This window comes from Hemiscyllium ocellatum, chromosome 4 (assembly GCF_020745735.1).
Source record: "Hemiscyllium ocellatum isolate sHemOce1 chromosome 4, sHemOce1.pat.X.cur, whole genome shotgun sequence".
NCBI classification, from domain to species: Eukaryota; Metazoa; Chordata; class Chondrichthyes; order Orectolobiformes; family Hemiscylliidae; genus Hemiscyllium; species Hemiscyllium ocellatum.
The window spans coordinates 61,350,768-61,368,217 of NC_083404.1; the positions used below are offsets into that span (position 1 = coordinate 61,350,768).

Consider the following 17,450-nt stretch of genomic DNA (forward strand, 5'->3'; position numbering starts at 1 on the left):
GTCTCTCTTTCTCTCACACAATGTCTCTGTCTATCTCTCACACTGCCTCTCTTTCTGTCTCTCTCACACGTTGTCTCTGTTTCTCTTTATCTCTCCCTCTCTCACACAGTCTCTGTCTCTCTCTCTGTCTCTCTCTCTCACACACACACTGTCCCTGTCTCTCGCACTCTCACACTGTGTCACACACACACACACACACACACACACACACAGTCTCTGTCTCTCTTTGTCTGTCTCTCACTCACACTGTCACTCTCACTCACTGTCTCTGTTTCACTCTCTGTCTGTCAGTCTCTCCCTCACTGTCTCACTGCATGTCTCTGGTCTGTCTCTCTCTCGTTCACACTGTCTGTATGTTTCACAGTCTCTCTCTTTCACTGTTTCGTTCTCTCTGTCTGTTAGTCTCTCTCTCTGGCAGTCTCTCTGTCCCTCACTCACTATGTATCTCTCTCTCTCTCACACTGTCTCTGTCTGTCTCTCTCTCTCTGTCGCGCCGTCTGGCTGTCTCACTCTCACTGTCTCTCTCTCTCACTGTGTGTCTCTTTCTGTCTGTCTGTCTCTCTGTCTGTCACGGTCTCTCTCTCTGTCTGTCTGTCAGTCTCTGTCTCTGTCTCGCTCTCTGTCTCCCTTGCTCTCTCACTGTGTGTCTCTCTCTGTTTCACTGTGTCACGCTCTCTCTCTGTATGTCTGTCTATCTCCCTCTCTCCGTGTATGTCTCTCTCTCACTGTGAATCTCCCTTTCTAACTATGTGTCTCTCTCTGTACCAAAACCTTTACTCTCATCAATGCTATAATCTTCAATAACCGCATGATTTGCTGTTTCCTGATTTTCTCACATATCTATCATCCATATCTGTCGGTCTGTCTTTTTCTGTCTGTCTCGCTCTTTGTCTCTCTCCCTCTCTGCCGGTCTCTTTCTCTTTCATACACAGTTTGAGTGTGTCCCTCTCCAAGTCTCACTGTGTCTCTCTCTGTCTCTCTCTCTCTGTCAGTCTGTCTCTCTTTCTGATGCTCTCTCTCTCACACTGTCTCTGTCTCTTTCTGTCTCTCTCTCTCTTTCTCACACACTGTCTCTGTCTCACTCAGTCTGTCTGCCTGCCTCTCTCTCTCACTGAGTGTCTCTGGTCTGTCTCTCTCTCTCTCGCTCGCTCACACTGTCTGTCTCTGTATGTTTCACTGCCTTTCTCTTTCACTGTCTCGCTCTCTGTGTCACACAGACTGTTTCTCTTTCTCTCACACTGTCTTGGTCTCTCTCACATGGTCTGTCTCTCTCTCTCTCTCTCTCTTTCACTGTCTCACTCTGTCTCTCTCTGTCTGTCAGTCTCTCTCTCTCACTCACACTGTCTGCCTGTCTCTGTCTCGCTCTCTGTCTGCCAGTCTCTCTCCGTGTCGCTCACTCACACACTGTCTCTGTCTCGCTCTCTGTCTCTCTCGGTGTGTCAGTCTCTCGCTGTCTGCCTCTGTCTATCTGTCTCTCTCCCTCTGTGCCCCTCTCTCTTTCTCACACTGTCTCTCTCACTGTGTGTCTCTCTGTCTGTCTCTTTCTTGTTCACACCGTCTGTCTGTCTCTCTCTCTTTCACTGTCTCACACTCTCTCTCACACACACACACACAGTCTCTCTCTCTCTCTCTCTGCCTCTGTCTCAGTCTGTCTCTCTCGTGTCTTTCTCTCACTGACTCACTGTGTGTATGTCTCTCACTCACACTGCCTCTCTGTCTCTCTCTCTCACTGTGTGCGTCTCTCTCTCTGTCTATCTGTCTCTGTCGCTCGCTCTCTCTCTCACACACAATCTGTCTGTCTCTCTCTCTCTCTATCATTCTACTAAAATTTTCAATAACCACATGATTTGCTGTTTCCTGATTTTATCCTTCCTGATTTTCTCACATATCTATCATCCATATCTCTGTCAGTGTGTCTTTTTCTGTCTGTCTCGCTCTCTGTCTCACACACAGTGTGTGTCCCTCTCTGTATCTCACTGTGTGTGTGTTTCTCTCTCTCAGCCTCTGTCTGTCTGTCTCTCTGTCAGTCTCTATTTTGCTCTCTGTCTGCCTGCCTCACTCTGTCTCTCCCTCTGTCTCTCTCTCTCTTTTTGTGTCTCTGTCTGTAAGTCTCTCTCTCCCTCTCTCTCTCTGTCTCTCTGCCTGTGTCTCTCTATCAGTCTCTATCTCTGTGTGTCTGTCTCTCTCACCTGTGTGTATGTCTCTCTCTGTCTCATTGTATGTCTATCTCTCTGATTGTCTTTCTCTCTCCAACTGTCTGTTTGCCTCTCTCTCTCTCAAACTGTCTGTCTGTCTCCGTCTCTGTGCGTCTCTCTCTCTCGCTCAGTGTCTCATTGTGTCTCTCTCTGCATCTCTTTCTATGTGTGTCTCGCTCTCTGTCTGTCTCACTGTCTGTGTATCTCTCACTATGTCTCTGTCTCTCTCGTGCGTGTCTCTCTCTCTCTTTGTCTGTCAGTCTCTCACTCACTCTCTGTGTGTGTGTGTCTCTCTCTCTCTCTATACCAAAACTCTGTTCTCATTAATGCTCACAAAACCTTCAATAACCACATGATTTACTGTTTCCTGATTTTCTCACATATCTATCATCCATACCTCACTGGCATCCATTCACTATTCTTCCATTGTTAATATTCCTCAAGTTTCTGAACTATACATCAAAGCAAGTCTCAGAACAATCTGTAGGTTCTTTCTTTAACTTTCTGATTTTTTTTAAAAACAGCACTACTTCACTTCTTCCAATTACTTGAACCAGATCTTCTAATTACTTAATGTCCATTTGATACTTCTGCCAGCACTGATCACAGGCACTTGAAAATATTAAACTGCCTCCAATCTCACCTGTAATCTTTCCATTTTCACTCTGATCCTCTTTTCCAAACTCAAACTTACAGTCTACGATCTGTTTTTGGCCTACTGCTTTTCATTTCCCAGTCACCCAGGTCCTTCTGCCAGGTACTCCATCATGCCTCATTCCCAACACATAGCTTTAACTTCATCTGCAAATGTCACTATCCATGGCACTTCCTTGCTTACCTGCTCAGTAATACAATACAAAATCCTGAAAATATAGTTCACTTTTAAAAACATACTGAGGCAGTTGCTCTTTATCTCCCTGATCTTGCATTCCAAACGTAAACTTACGAGGCTGAACTTGCACCACTTTTGACTTGGGCCATGTGATATGTCCAGGAGGACAAGAGCAAGAGATACATGGGAACACAATCACTTACAAGCTCCCCTTCAAATCACTCAGTATCCTGGCTTGGAATTATTTCCTGTTCCTTAACTGTCATTGGTCAAACCCTGAATCTTCCTCCAGATCACACTATACACTGTAGATATCCCTACATACAGGAACTGCATTTGTTCAAGAAAACAGCTCACTGCCATCTTCTCGACGGCAATAAATGCTAACTTAGTCATGAACAAATAAAAATGTTACTTAGAAGACAAATTTCCACAAGATTCATTACCTGTTCTGAGCAGTGGCACGCCATGCTCCAGTACAGCCACACAGAACTGTGGAAGAGTAAGTTGCTGGAACTGAAGCTCCAAGGAATCCTCACTTTCCATCTCAGGCAGCTCCAAGTTGGCCAAGTCGACAATTGAATGGTTAGACAGTGGACTTCCAGAGTTAGTAAACCTCTGAGAACTGCTTGCACTAAAATATACAAAGAGTATTTAGAAACATAAAATATATTTGGAGCATCCAATAACTTTCACTCACCAATCCTTCAATAGACAACAGGTAAGGATGATTAGACTGCAAATCACCAATTGCATAACTTTTTTGACAAAGTAACATTCAAAGTGGGTATTAATAGATACGACCTGAATTTCCAAAAGAAATCTGATAAAGTACTGTCAAGAGTTGCTGTACATGTTGTAGAATGTAACATATTGGGTTGCATTTATTGCTAACAATACCACTAGGTGGCAATGACCACACAAAACACAGCTTTAAAATTCACTGTACATAAAAGCTACAATGCAAGATGTGTTCCTGCAATACATCAGAAACTCTCGCCTCTCAGCTATGTTCAGAAAGTACACTAAGTGTCACACATCTTGAATCTAAGTGGCAAACCATGCAGCAAGGGAAGCAGGTGAGGTAGCTCCAGAAACAGAAAATAACAGCAAGGCAGAAACCAGCAGCAAGGCAACAGGGATATGGCAACCAGCAGCAGGGAGTTTAGAAAATGATGAGGGGTATACATAGAGTTACTAGTAGTTGTCTTTTCACTAGGACGGGGGATTTAAAGACCGGAGGGGGGGGTCACATATTTAAGGCGAGAGGACAGTAGAAAATCATTTTACAGAGGATGGTTCACATGTGGAATAAACTTCCTGAAGAAGTGGTGGATGTGGGTACATTTAAAAGATATTTGGATAAGATTATGAATAGGAAAGGTTTGGACCAAGAGCATGCAGGTGGGACGAGCATAGTTTGGAAACATGATCAGCATGGACATGTTGGACTGAAGGGTCTGTTTCCATGCTATATCACTCTATAACTCTGAGTGACTGCAGAGATCAGTATGGAGTCTTTAAATATCTCCAGTCTACATCAATGACTTAGATGCGGGTACCAACGCATAGTAGTTAAGTTTGCTGATGACAAGATTGGTAGGAAAGAAAACTGTCAAGACTGAGAGAGAGCCTGGAAAGAAATTGGTTGAATGAGTGGTTGCGTAAATAGGCAAACGTTTGACAGATGGCCTAATAGGCCGGTAAATGTGAATTATCATTTTATTTAAATCAAGAATAGAAACGCAATATATTATCTAAATGGAAAAAGACTGCAGGACTCAGGATTGGTGGGGATTTGTGGACATTCACATGTGTTCCTGAAAGTTAGCGTGGTAATAATTAGGCCAAACTAATAATTAGGAAGGAAATGGAGTATTGGGGTTTACTGCAAGGGGAAGGAATATAGGAGAGTAGAAAAATTTTACAGTAGCTGTGCAGAGCACTGGTGAGACAACATCAAGGTAGGTTCCCCTTGTGAGGGATAACTATAACTCGGGGACAAATTTAAGAACAAGAGGTCTCATTTTTAAGACAGGTTTTTTTCTTTCTTTCAGACAGTTGTTCTCTTCCCCAAAAGAGTGCAAGTTATGTCTGAAATTTATTCAAGGTTGAATTACATAGATTTTTGCTAGACAATGAAGTCATGGGTCATTGCAGGGATAGGGGCAAGCAAGAGACAGAAAAGTGGAATTGACACCATAACCAGAAAAGCCATGATCTTATTGAATGGTAGAAGGGACTCGGCTGGCCAAATGGCCTACTCCTATTCTGATGTTGCTAAAGATCTCAGTCTCCTAGATTTCATTACAACACCAAACGAACTGCGCTTCAACGATTTGAAATTCCATGAGATCACGGGTGCAAACATCATCAAAAGGGAAAAGAGAAGATCTTTTGTGAACAGCAAAGACAATTACTAGCCCAAAACATGTAATATAGTTTGTGTAGGAGGAAGTCAAAAACCTATATCCTGTCAAAACTAAAGTTACAGTCCAACTAGCATAACATCACTAAACTGAAGTGTTTTCCAAGGAATTAGACTTAGTTTTAGCTTTCCAGAAGAAACATTTAATAACATTTGCTTTAGCTGGACTTGCTCTTGTATCCTTTGTTTCAAGTAATTGTACCCACAAAGTAACAAAGTTCAAGCTGGTAACAATGAAGTGAGGGAAATGGGGCTTCTGCAACCTCAGTGAACAAAGCAAAACAAAAAAATGTTTCTTTTGAAACAATGTGAAAGAATTGTGAAATAATTGGAAAGATTGAGAATAAATGCAAGTTAAAAAGCAACAAATTCAATGTCACATCAAGTGCAGGAAACCAATAATGTAATCAAAGATCATCATCTCAACTGGGATTCAGGCAGTTTAAAATTGTGTGTTTAATGGTAAATCCACAAAACAAACTCAATCATTATCTTCAACTCTGCCTGTTTCTGTTTATTAAGAAAATAAATTATGTCACTTCCTCCAAAGCAGGTATTTTCAACTTGAACTCAAATATTTGTTGGAGGACTGCAGATGGTGAAGATCAGAGTTAAAAGGTACGGTGCTGGAAAAGCACAGCTGATCAGGCAGCATCCAAGGAGCAGGAGAGTCGACATTTCAAGCAGAAGCTCTTCATCAGGAATGTAGACACAACACACCCAGAAATTCTGGTCATACTACCATACATCAAAGACATCTCCAAGATGACTACCAGACTACTCTGACCCCTTGGCATCATGGTAGCCCACAAACTTACCAACACATTGAAAGAGCTACTGATGAACCTAAATGATCCTATACCAACAATTTACAAATTACCATGCAAGGACTGTAGCAAACACTACATTGGACAGACATGCAGTAAACTAACCACCAAGAAACATGAACACCAACTAGCCACCAAAATATATAACCCAGTATCACTAGTATCCCCACATATAGACGAATAAGGACACTATTGCAATTGGGACAATACATCCATCCTAGGATAAGCTATTCAAACTGGAACTCCACCAATAAACACATTGATTTGAACCCTATTTACCCCATCCTCTGAGAAAAAGACCGGTAATGATATCATCCACCTTAACAGACCAAGACACAAATTGAAAGCGAGACAGAACACCAGTGCTTCACCGGAGGCTCACTGATGATGTTACCTAGCATGGTGAAGAAACGTCTGAGAACAGCCTTCCACCTCAGCGAGCAAACTTACAACCTGAACCTTAACCTACAAATCTTCTCAAAAATCGCAAAATAGTTTCACCAGTATACACAGAGCAATGAAACATCCAACAGCTAAGAGTAAAATCAAAGCTAGCTTTTGCATCCGAGGATAGCACATATCTGAAATGTAACGTGCATTCAATTTTTTAAAATGGATGTTGGCTAAATGTCCACAGCCATGACATCATGATTGACAAAACAGACTATTAATATGAAGTGCTATGATGGCAAATCCAATTCCATCCCTCATTTACTCTCAAAAAATGCCTCTGGGCTGTAAATTTGTATCAAAGCAGGAAAGAAAATGTCAATTCTTCTTCAGAGATAGCACTTCTCTGCTATTGATCAATCTCTTACATTCCATTATCTCAAGGAACTAAGTAAACAGGTATACAGCTTTTCCTAACAAAACAGTTGCCTGTAACCTTTTCCCAAAAGAAGAAAGATGTTAACATTAAAGGCACAGAATTGGTTCTACTCCCCTTATTAAATAAACCAAAATTAACAATCAAACTTTACTTCTGAGATATTTCCATTGCAATTTTGTGTAAAGGGCCACAATAAAGAATTAGTATTAACATATTACAGCACTCACTTTAAATTTTTCTTTAAAATGGACACTTCACAACTTGTCAAATGGCATTTTAGCTTGCTCCAGAACTGTGATCTTATTAAATTATTAACCAAATTACATAACCATATTCACAACAAACATATTCTGCCCATTATAGATATACACACCCGTCCCAGAGTGAGCTGTTCCAGAACAATTACAACACTGACATCTGCCCAACTTTCAGGAAAATTGCCCCGGTATCTTGTTCATAAAAAGCAAGACAAAGGGAACTTGGCCAACTACTGCACTACTCATTCCAGAAATGCTAACTACTTACTTATAAACTTGACGACATCGCTGTCTGTGGAATGTGAGTGCCAGTTAGCTGCCACATTTCTTCAGTCACAACAGTGACTACACTTTATAAGTACTTCATTGGCTGTGAATTTCTTTGAAACACTCTAAGCTAGTGAATGTGAGTAAAACTGCCAGGTAAATTTGCTATCCTGCACCCCAAATATCTGATAACCTCTTCAATTTCACACCCGTTGTACTGTGGTCTATAGGATAGAGACTGCCAACCAGAGTGAACATTCTAATGATCTTGCATCCATCTTTGGAAAATCTCCATCCAATCAGCCAAGGCTAGTTCGAAGAGTGGAAAGACCATTGCATAATGTAATTTCCAATGAGGGGTACTCTGACAATTATTAAATGGCAGCTACCAACAGCGTTCGGAGAAAATAAAGATGATGATATAATGGCAGAATTTTGTTCGGATTTCAACTTGTCTGACACATTTCCTCCCTTAACCATGGATAAAGAGTAATTTGTGTAACAGTGCTGCACAGCGTTGGGGAACAAAATGTTCCAACGAATTTCCCTTCGCACTCTTAACTCAGCATAGCCTGGCATTAAAACAAAATGGCAAATTAATCTTGATGACCTTGAGTCTGTTCTATTTCAAAAAGAAAATCCATTCTGTTAACCTTGCCATGTAACTTTAATTTCTGATATCCTGAATCTAAAACTTTGCTCATCATTTATTTTCAAACAACCTCAAATCAGGTGACAATTGCAGATGGGATGCTACAGCAGCATTAAACCTCTACAGACTTATACTCAATCTTTTTGTTAATATCCAATTTAGTTTCTCATTTTTCTTTTTAAATTCATCTCACAATTTATAGATCAATCTACTCTTCCTGTGTCTCGTTTCAAGATATATGTCCTGGTAGTGTTTAAATCTACAGCCCTTTACCAATTTTGCAAGCTGCCACTTGGACCTGGACTGGAGTGTAAACTGGTGAGTTGAATGAATTGCTTACTTTTCCAATGCTAACCCAAACATTAAAAAGAAAACATTTTTTCCTTTCGCACAAGACCATAAATCAATTGAGGTTAGCTCTAGATTTCAAAGCTTTCTGTAATTAATTTTCTTCACACTTCAAGGAATGTAGACATCACTCTCTTTCCATCATCACTGGAAATTACAATGAAAAATTAAAACAGCCTCTGTTTAAATACTATACAATGCGAGTTTGAAATGTTCAAACGTGAAAAAGCTTTGAATTCAACTCAGTAATGAAGAGCATGCTCATTAACAAACTTCATACAAGTAGTAATAGATATTCAAGATATATGTAATCTTCAACGCTTCATCAAACAAAGATGAAAACATGTTGGAAAATGTAGAAATGGAAACTAATAATTCAATAGAACTATTCAATGTCTTTCCACAACCAGCAAAGAAAAGATTCAGATGCAGATCCTCCACAAAACTTATGGAAGGCTCTGAAGTGATAATTTAGATTCTCTGTCTACATTTCCGTTCTTTTCTGCTTTAATGCAGGTCCAGTTGAAGACAATGCAGAAATTTTCATTTTCTAACGAAGATCTGGCATACTAAATTAGGAAATTCTGAATTAAAGTTTATTGGAGTCTCAGGAAATTAAATGCTGTGCATTCCAAACAAATATAAGCCCTAGAAAAAAAGTGCAAGCATACACTAGGCATTGCATATTAACAGAACCAAGTTACATTTTTTGAAGAAATTTCCATGAAAACTGTTCTAGGTAGTATGATGTCCAAGCAGGATTTCACTTACCTTGACGATACTGCATCACCATCTTGGCCATCTCCTCTGGGACGCTGAACAGTTCGTCCAATGACAGATGGTCTCGGACTGGTACTTCTAAAAGAGGGATTTTGGGAAATGTGTGTCCCCCTTGTTTCCTGAGAATAGGCTACAGAAGAATGTTGTGAAAGTAAATCTGGGGTGGGGGCGGGTCGGAAAGAAAGCAAAAACAAATTTACAAATCAATTTCTGAATGCTAACCTAACGTAGGGATGACATGTTCACACTTCTATAATAACATCTATAAAATTATATCTTGGATTAATTAAGGACCAGCCATGTATTTGTAAAAGATAAATTCTCTCTCAATTCTATTCTTACTTAACCATACAAATGTTCCTTCTGATATGACCATTTGAAATTCAGAGCGAGAGCTGAAATTAGGACTCATAATTGTTCCTTCTCAGACAAATCGAATTTGCACTTCCTGGATCTTCTTGATGGTCCCATTCTATATTAAATATCATCATCATCATGCTTGCCTGAAGTAGATTAAATTATCTAGCTGAAAGCCAATTAACTAATCGCTCTTAACTGCCAAAGATAAGAATAAGCAGACATGTATTAGAACCCTGATGTAACTGAGGAATGAGGTATTTGCTTGTAGTTTTTAGCTCTGCAAATGAATGTAAGAAAAAGTAAACAGTGTTTCTATATAATTCAAAAATGAAGAGATATAAAACTGAACATTGGACCTGCAGAAAGTGACTCTAGCAACTTAATAATAAAAATAAGAAGTTAACAAATGAGCCAAACAGAGATATTGCAATGGTCTTCACTTTAGAGTAAAATGAAGGAAAATCCAAAGGTGATTTTGCAGTAATTTAAGGTCAAGGTGATGACAAAGGAAAGCGTTATCCCCTGGATCTACATCTGAAGCACAATTCCCTGTAAGGTTATAGACCAGGTATTGTGCTATAGGGATCAGTGCTGGGTCCTCAATTTTTACAAGTAAAGTAATCTGACAAGAGTTGGATGAAGAAACTAAAGATATGGCTGCCACATTTTCTGAGGACAAAGGTAGAAAGGTAAGTTGTGAACTAGACCTGAAGAAGATACAAGGAGATATAGATGGGTTATATGAGGAAGTAAAAATGGAGTATATACAGATACAGTATGTAATTAGGAAAGCTAATGGACTATTTTTGTTTTTGTTCGTGGAATTGATTATGTCAAGTGGTCATATTATTCTTCAGTTATACAGGACACTGGTGAGACCACATTTCTGTGCAGTTTTGGTCAGCTTATTTAAGGAAGGATGCAAATACATTGGAAGTAGTTCTGTGAAGGACTGCTACATTAACATCCAGGTTTGCATTATGAGAAAGAATTGAACAGGTTAAGTTTGCATCAACTGGAATAGTGAGTGGTAGCTTAATGGAAACATATGTGATCTTTCGAGTCCACATGGAATGGATTTTCCTGTTGTGGAACAATCTAGAATGAGAAGCTACTGGTTCAGAATAATGACTACCTATTTATGACAGAAATAGGCAGAATCTGTTTCTCACATTTCTCAATGAGATTAAACATGTTACTGAATGGCAGAATCCTCCAAATTCTTCTGTTTGTATATTCATACAAACACTCACAGATTCCTGCTCAACATGGGAGATGGATTTCAAGAAATTATGGGTAACATTTCAGAACCACAAAAGTGTTATGGCAAGATGGAAGTCATTCAGTCCACTGCATCTGCATTTCCTGTCACTCCTTTTCTCACTCCCTCCTCCCACCACCCCCCCAACCCCAGATTTCCCAATCACTAGAACTCCTTCCACTCTCTCTCCCCCCCATATTTAAGTTGAAATAAGTAGTTCGCCTTACCTTGTTTTGCAGAAAAGAAGCTGGGATCCCTGTGGAAGTTTAGTCTTCTTTGTAGATAGACAGACAGTTGAGTCAAACAACCGACAGCTTGTATTGCTAAATATTGTGTTCCATCTCCACCAAATGCCAATTTTGTCAACAAAAGAAGGTTCTGAAAATGGATATCAGGGAAGTGAAAAATTAAAATATGCATTATTATTGTCAAATCATTGAACAAAAGGAGAAAAAGATTGATTAATTGTGTGCAAATCAATGGCTGCTAAATCCCTAGGGCCTGATGATCTACATCTCAGAGTACTTAAGGAAGTGACCCTAGAAATAGTGGATGTTTCACAATTTTGTAGACTCTGGAAAGGTTCCTACGCATAGCTAATGTAACCCCCACTATTTTTTTAAAAAGGCAGTCAAGAGAAAACAGCAAATTATAAACCCATTAGCCTGACATTAGGTTAGATTCTCTACAGTGTGGAAACAGGCCCTTTGGCCCAACCAGTCCACACCAACCGTCCGAAGAGTAACCCATCCAGATCCATTTCCCTCTGACTAATGCACCTAACACTATAGGCAATTTAGCATGGCCAGTTCACAGTATTCGGTGCATTAGTCGGCGGGGGGGGGGGGGGGTTGCTCTTCGGAGAGTCGGTGTGGACTTGCTGGGCTGAATGGCTGTTTCCACACTGTGGGGAATCTAATCTAAATCTAATCTAAGGACCACGGGAGGAACTCAGAGGAAACCTATGCAGACATGGGGAGAATGTGCAAACTCCACACAAACACACACACTCACGAGAGGCAGGAATCGAACCCGAGACCCCAGTGCTGTGAGGCAGCAGTGCTAACCACTGAGCCGCTGTGCCTAGTACTTGAGAAGATACGAGAATTAGTTATAAAAGATATAAACTGAAGTTCTTGGAAAACAGTGATCGGACAAAGTCACCATGGATTTAGGAAAGAGAAATCATTCTTGACAAGTTTACTGGAGCTTTGAGAGAATTAATAAAGGGAAGCCAATGGATGAAGTATATTTGGACTTTCATAAGGCTTTTGATTAGCATGTATGATCAAAATGTGTGGGACTGGTGGTAGCATGCTGAAATGGATAAAAGAACCAGTTAGGAGATAGAAACAAATAGGAATAAACAGGTCTTTTTCTAATTGGCAGGCAGTGACTACTGAGATACTGCAAGGCATCAGTACTTGCATCCCAACTAATCACAATATATGTGAATGATAAATGATAGAACTAAATACAATCTCTCCAAGTTTACAAACGCCAAAACTGAATGGGAGGGTGAGCAGAAAGGAGGATGAAGACACACTTCAGTATGATTTCAACAAGTTGAGCGAGAAGGCAAATGCATGCCAGATAAAGTATATCTGGACAAATAGAAGGTTATCCATTCTGGTAGCAAAAACAGGAAGGCAGACTATCTAAATGGCGATAGGAGATAGGGAAAGGTACAACAAGACTTGGACACCAGTCATGCAAAATATGCAAGCACATGCAGCAGACAGTAAAAACGACGAAGGGTATATTGGCTTTCATGGCAAGAGGTTGAGTACAGGAGCAGAAATATCTTGCTGCAATTATACAAGGCTTTGGTGAGACCCAACTGAGAGTACTGTGTACAGTTTTGGTCTCCTTATCTGAGGAAGAATATTCTGGCTATGGAGAGAGTGAAACAAGGTTTACCAGACTGATTCCTGGATGTTAGGACTGGTGCAAAAAGATGAACTGGATCAGTTAGGAATATATTAGGGTGACATGGTGACTCAGCAGTTCACACTGCTGCCTCACAGCGCCAGGTACCCGGTTTCAATTCTAGCTTTGAGCACCTAACTGTGTGGAGTTTGTACATTCTGCTGTATCGCGTGGGTTTCCTTCAGGCACACTGGTTTCCTCCCACAATCCAATGATGTGCAGTTTGGTGAACTGGCCAAGCTAAACTGCCTATAAATTGCTCTTAGGGATGTACAGGCTAGGTGAAATAGTCATTGGAAATGCAGGGTTACAGGAATGTGGAAGGATGCTCTGAGAGACGGTATGGACTCAATGTGCTGAATAGCCTCTTTTCCCACTGTTGGGATTCTTTGATTCTATGATATTCACTGGAGTTGAGAAGAATGACGGGGAATCTTATTAAAACTTTTAAAATTCTAATAGGACTGGACAGAGTAAATGGAGGGATATTCTTTATGACTCGGCGTCCAAAACCAGGGATCACAGTCTAAGAATACAGGAGGGTAAGCCATTTAGAACTTAGATGAAAAGAAAGCTGTGGAACTCTCTGTCACAGAGCATGACTGAGACCAACAAATCAATTTGGCAAGTAGCGAAGCATGGAGACAAGAAGGTTCAGACTCAATTCACCAGCTGCGATTCTTCTTACCAGATTATAGCCAGGACATTAACAGAGATGCTACGCCTCTTTTAGTGCACTGGGGTCTCACATCAAAAGTAAACATGTCAATATGTGGAGACTGCAACCTAACTCGTGAACAAACAGTACTTAATGGTGAATTTAAAAACCAACATCCTGGAGGTTACATTGAAAGAAACCGAACTAGTCTAGCCATATAAACGTGCTTACTACAACAGCAGTTCAGAGGCTAGGAATCCTACAGTGAGTAACTCACCTCCTGACTCTCCAAAAACATGTCCATTATCTACAGTGGCACAATTCAAGAGTGTGATGGTATAGTGTCCATTTGCCTGGAGGAATGCAGCTTGAATAACATTCAGGAAACTTGGCAAATCAGACCAATTGATCAGCACTTCACCATATCATCTTAAACAAGCATTTACTCCCCATACGAGTGACAGTATAGCAGCTATGTGTACCATCTACAAAATACATAATGATAACTAACCACAGCTTCAACAACAATAATTTCCAAATTTGCAACCCCAAACATCAAGAATAAGGCAACAGTTGCATGAGACCACATTTCTAAGTTCACTCCAAGTCACACACTGATCCTGACTCAGAACTGCAATATTGTTCCTTTATTGTCTCTGGATAAAAACATTGGGAATTTTCTGAAAGCAGTGTGGTTGAATCGGCAACACATGACCTGCACAGTCAAGTGTGACTTAGCACCACCTTCTGAAATTAAGTTAGTGATAGGCAATAAACATTGGCCAATTTTGAAACACGCTTAACCAAATTTCAGAAGCTAAAGAGCACCTGAAGTTAATAATTGTTATTTAGATTTCTGACCTTGACTTGAAATCTGTCCTAAATTCCATATTTAAGTTTCATTTAAATATGCTGGCTTGCCCAACAGTACATGACAACATACCTTTTTCAAATTTAATAAAAACAAATCTAAAAGCCTCTGATAAACATTGGGACTTTTTTTTTCATTCACGATTTCGTGTTACTGATCGTCATTTGTCTCCCTTTTTCTTTGCCTTCTCATGGATCTGCCTTGCTCAAGCAAATAGCAGGTGGCAATGTATAACTTCCCAGGTGGAAATCATGTAAAACAATGCAAATTTTATGCTGTCTTTGAACTAAATTTGACAGTTTATTTTGTGACAATGCTGTCACTTTAAAGGGTTATTTTGTCCTGGGATTTTGTTTAAAGAGAGGTTGTAAAAGCAGAGATGCTGAAATGGCTACTGTAGATTGCTTAAGTAAACAATGCAGGAGACCTTTAGATTTTGTTTAAATTAGAACAATCAAAGCAACTTGAATGAATGTGCCAGTTCTCATAGTCCAGGCTTCCTAGTTTATTTTTAGCTTTAGCAGGCAGAAGCTGTTTGGGTCTTCAAAGAGATGGAATCTTCAGTGAATGATTCCTAGCTTCTACTTTCTCTGGAATCTCTCGATGTTGTTCCCCTCTGGATTGGAGAACCGCATGTAAGAATCTGTATCTGAATTTGCCTTTTTGCCAAGTGGTGTTTATGGGATGTTACTGAACTGGTACAGTATCTATTATCTAGTTAAATTTTCCAATTATTAGGTGATTCTAAATTCCTCTTTTTTTTGTTTGTATTTTAAGTTAATGTATAAATAACTTGTGTTTTACTTAACATAGAGTAGTAAGTTCAGTCACATCATTACATATCTACATTTAAAAACAAGGTAACAGTCTGGTTCATAACAGTCTCCACAGGTGTAACAGGTACACTATTTTGCAAACATACCAAGTCAGATAGTTAAACACTCATCTTTTGTTGAATTAACAACAGACGATTGAGCTGTTTCAAGGTTTTAAAAAAAATACAAAACTCTGGACACATGGAAATTTAGCATCTGCTTTTCAATTTCAAAGAAAGCAGTAACAGTCGTTATTCACTGTGAAATACAGTTATGAGCAAAGCATATGCTTTAAAAACAGAGACATTTAATTTCAAATAACCATTGAACTATATCTTCTGATAGATTAAGCCAGTCTTTTTTTAAACATTTCTTCAGGTTGTGAGTGGTAATCAGTTTTCACCAATTGTTTTTTCTTGTACTTTTGTAAACTGAAGGTAGTAGGATAACTTCTTGTTTAAAAGTAAATGTCTTTATTTACATGAGACGCTAATAAGAATTCAACAATCATCACAGACAAGGGATACTGCAGTGAGTAAGTCACCTCCTGACACCCCAAAGTCTATGCACCATCTTCAAGGCACAAGTCAGGAGTATGATGGAATAGTCACGACTTGCAGCTCCAACAACACTCAAGAAGCTCGACACCATCCAGGACAAAGCAACCCACTTGATTGGCACCATCTACAAACATTCAATCTCTTCACCACTGGCGCTCAGTACAAGATGCACAGCAGAAACTTAAAGATCCTTAGACAGCACCTTCCAAACCCATGACCACTTCCACCTAGAAGGACGAAGGCAGCAGGTACTTGGGAACACCATCACCTACAAGTTCGCCTCCAAGTCACTCACCACCCTGATTTGGAAATATACCAAAGTTCCTTCATAGTCGTTGGGTCAAAATCCTGAAATTCCCTCCCTATCAGCATTGTGGGTCAACCCACAGGAAGTGGACTGCAGCGATTCAAGAAGGCAACTCATCACCACCTTCTCAAGAGGAGTAGAGATGGGCTATCAATGCTGGCCAGCCAACGATGCCCACATCCCATAAATGAATTTTAAAAAGTGCAAGCCGAGACATGGGGTGACATGTTCCATTCCCTGAAGTACAGTGAAGCAATTGGGTTTTTGTAACAAGTCAGCAGCTTTCATGGTTAATTTTTCTGGTCCTAGAGCAAATTCACAACCTGATATGGTATACACTCAACTGAAGGGCTCTGGATGGCTTAGGTTATTAATCACATTCTGTGTGATAAGATCTGAGTAAGCCTTTAGTTTCTATATTAAATTATAACCTAATTGTTAAATTGAACCTATTCTCACAAAACTAAGAAGATTCAGAAATATACAAATCAACATTTAACATATGAAAATGTGTCTCTTACCTGGACGATCTTTGGACGCTGAAGGAAGATCTCAGCAGGAAAATCCTGCATTATAACATCTTGCAGAAGTTCACACGTATTGCGAACTAAGGTGTGATTACTGCTTTTCAAAGAGCTATTCAAAAATAAGCAGTGTTTAAAAACTACTAACTCTTCAGTTTTCCTCACAACATTCTGAATTTTGGCAGAAGGCCCATGAAACAAATACACTCGAACACTGTCTTGTGAAAGCTGAAATCATTTTTTTTTAAATACTACTGGAACTTGGAAGACACATTTTGTTGAAGCTTTCACCTTGCAGTGATTAGGACAATTCGCAAGAACACAAACTCAAAGGAAAAAAACTAACATTTATGCTGCATGATGGGAAAGAACTAACTGGTTAGCAAGTATACTCTAATTCATAGAAATATTTGCTGATGTGTTCTTTATGAAAATGAAGGCTGATAGTTGACTACCAGGGAGGTTGACTCTGATTTCTCAGAATACCCTGACCAATGAGTCAATAAATCAACTTTATTGAGTCCAAATAGATATAGCGTGTACACATAATCTTTCTATTGTCAAAGAGCAAAAGTCTGTGTATTAATATATGTGCATTCAGTGTACACATACATCACACCGAAAGCAGAACTGACAACACTAAATTATATACATTCAGTATTACCCAGCAAATATTATCCAATTGCAGAATAACATCTAAAGTTAGGTGCGGTGTTGCAAATTTTCAAAGTGTAGGTGAGTTAGGAAATG

General features: G+C 39.7%; 1 protein-coding gene across 2 annotated transcripts in view; it reads right to left on the reverse strand.

The window, feature by feature from the left end:
* rttn (rotatin) overlaps positions 1-17,450 on the reverse strand; it is a 223,972-nt gene that overhangs the window by 193,604 nt on the left and 12,918 nt on the right. For both annotated transcript variants that reach the window (XM_060823325.1, XM_060823321.1), the window contains exons 6-9: positions 16,698-16,812; positions 11,264-11,414; positions 9,407-9,572; positions 3,474-3,661 (exon numbers count right to left, since the gene is read on the reverse strand). In XM_060823325.1, the coding sequence (XP_060679308.1) occupies positions 3,474-3,661; positions 9,407-9,572; positions 11,264-11,414; positions 16,698-16,812 (620 nt within the window). The remainder of the gene's footprint in view (positions 1-3,473; positions 3,662-9,406; positions 9,573-11,263; positions 11,415-16,697; positions 16,813-17,450) is intronic.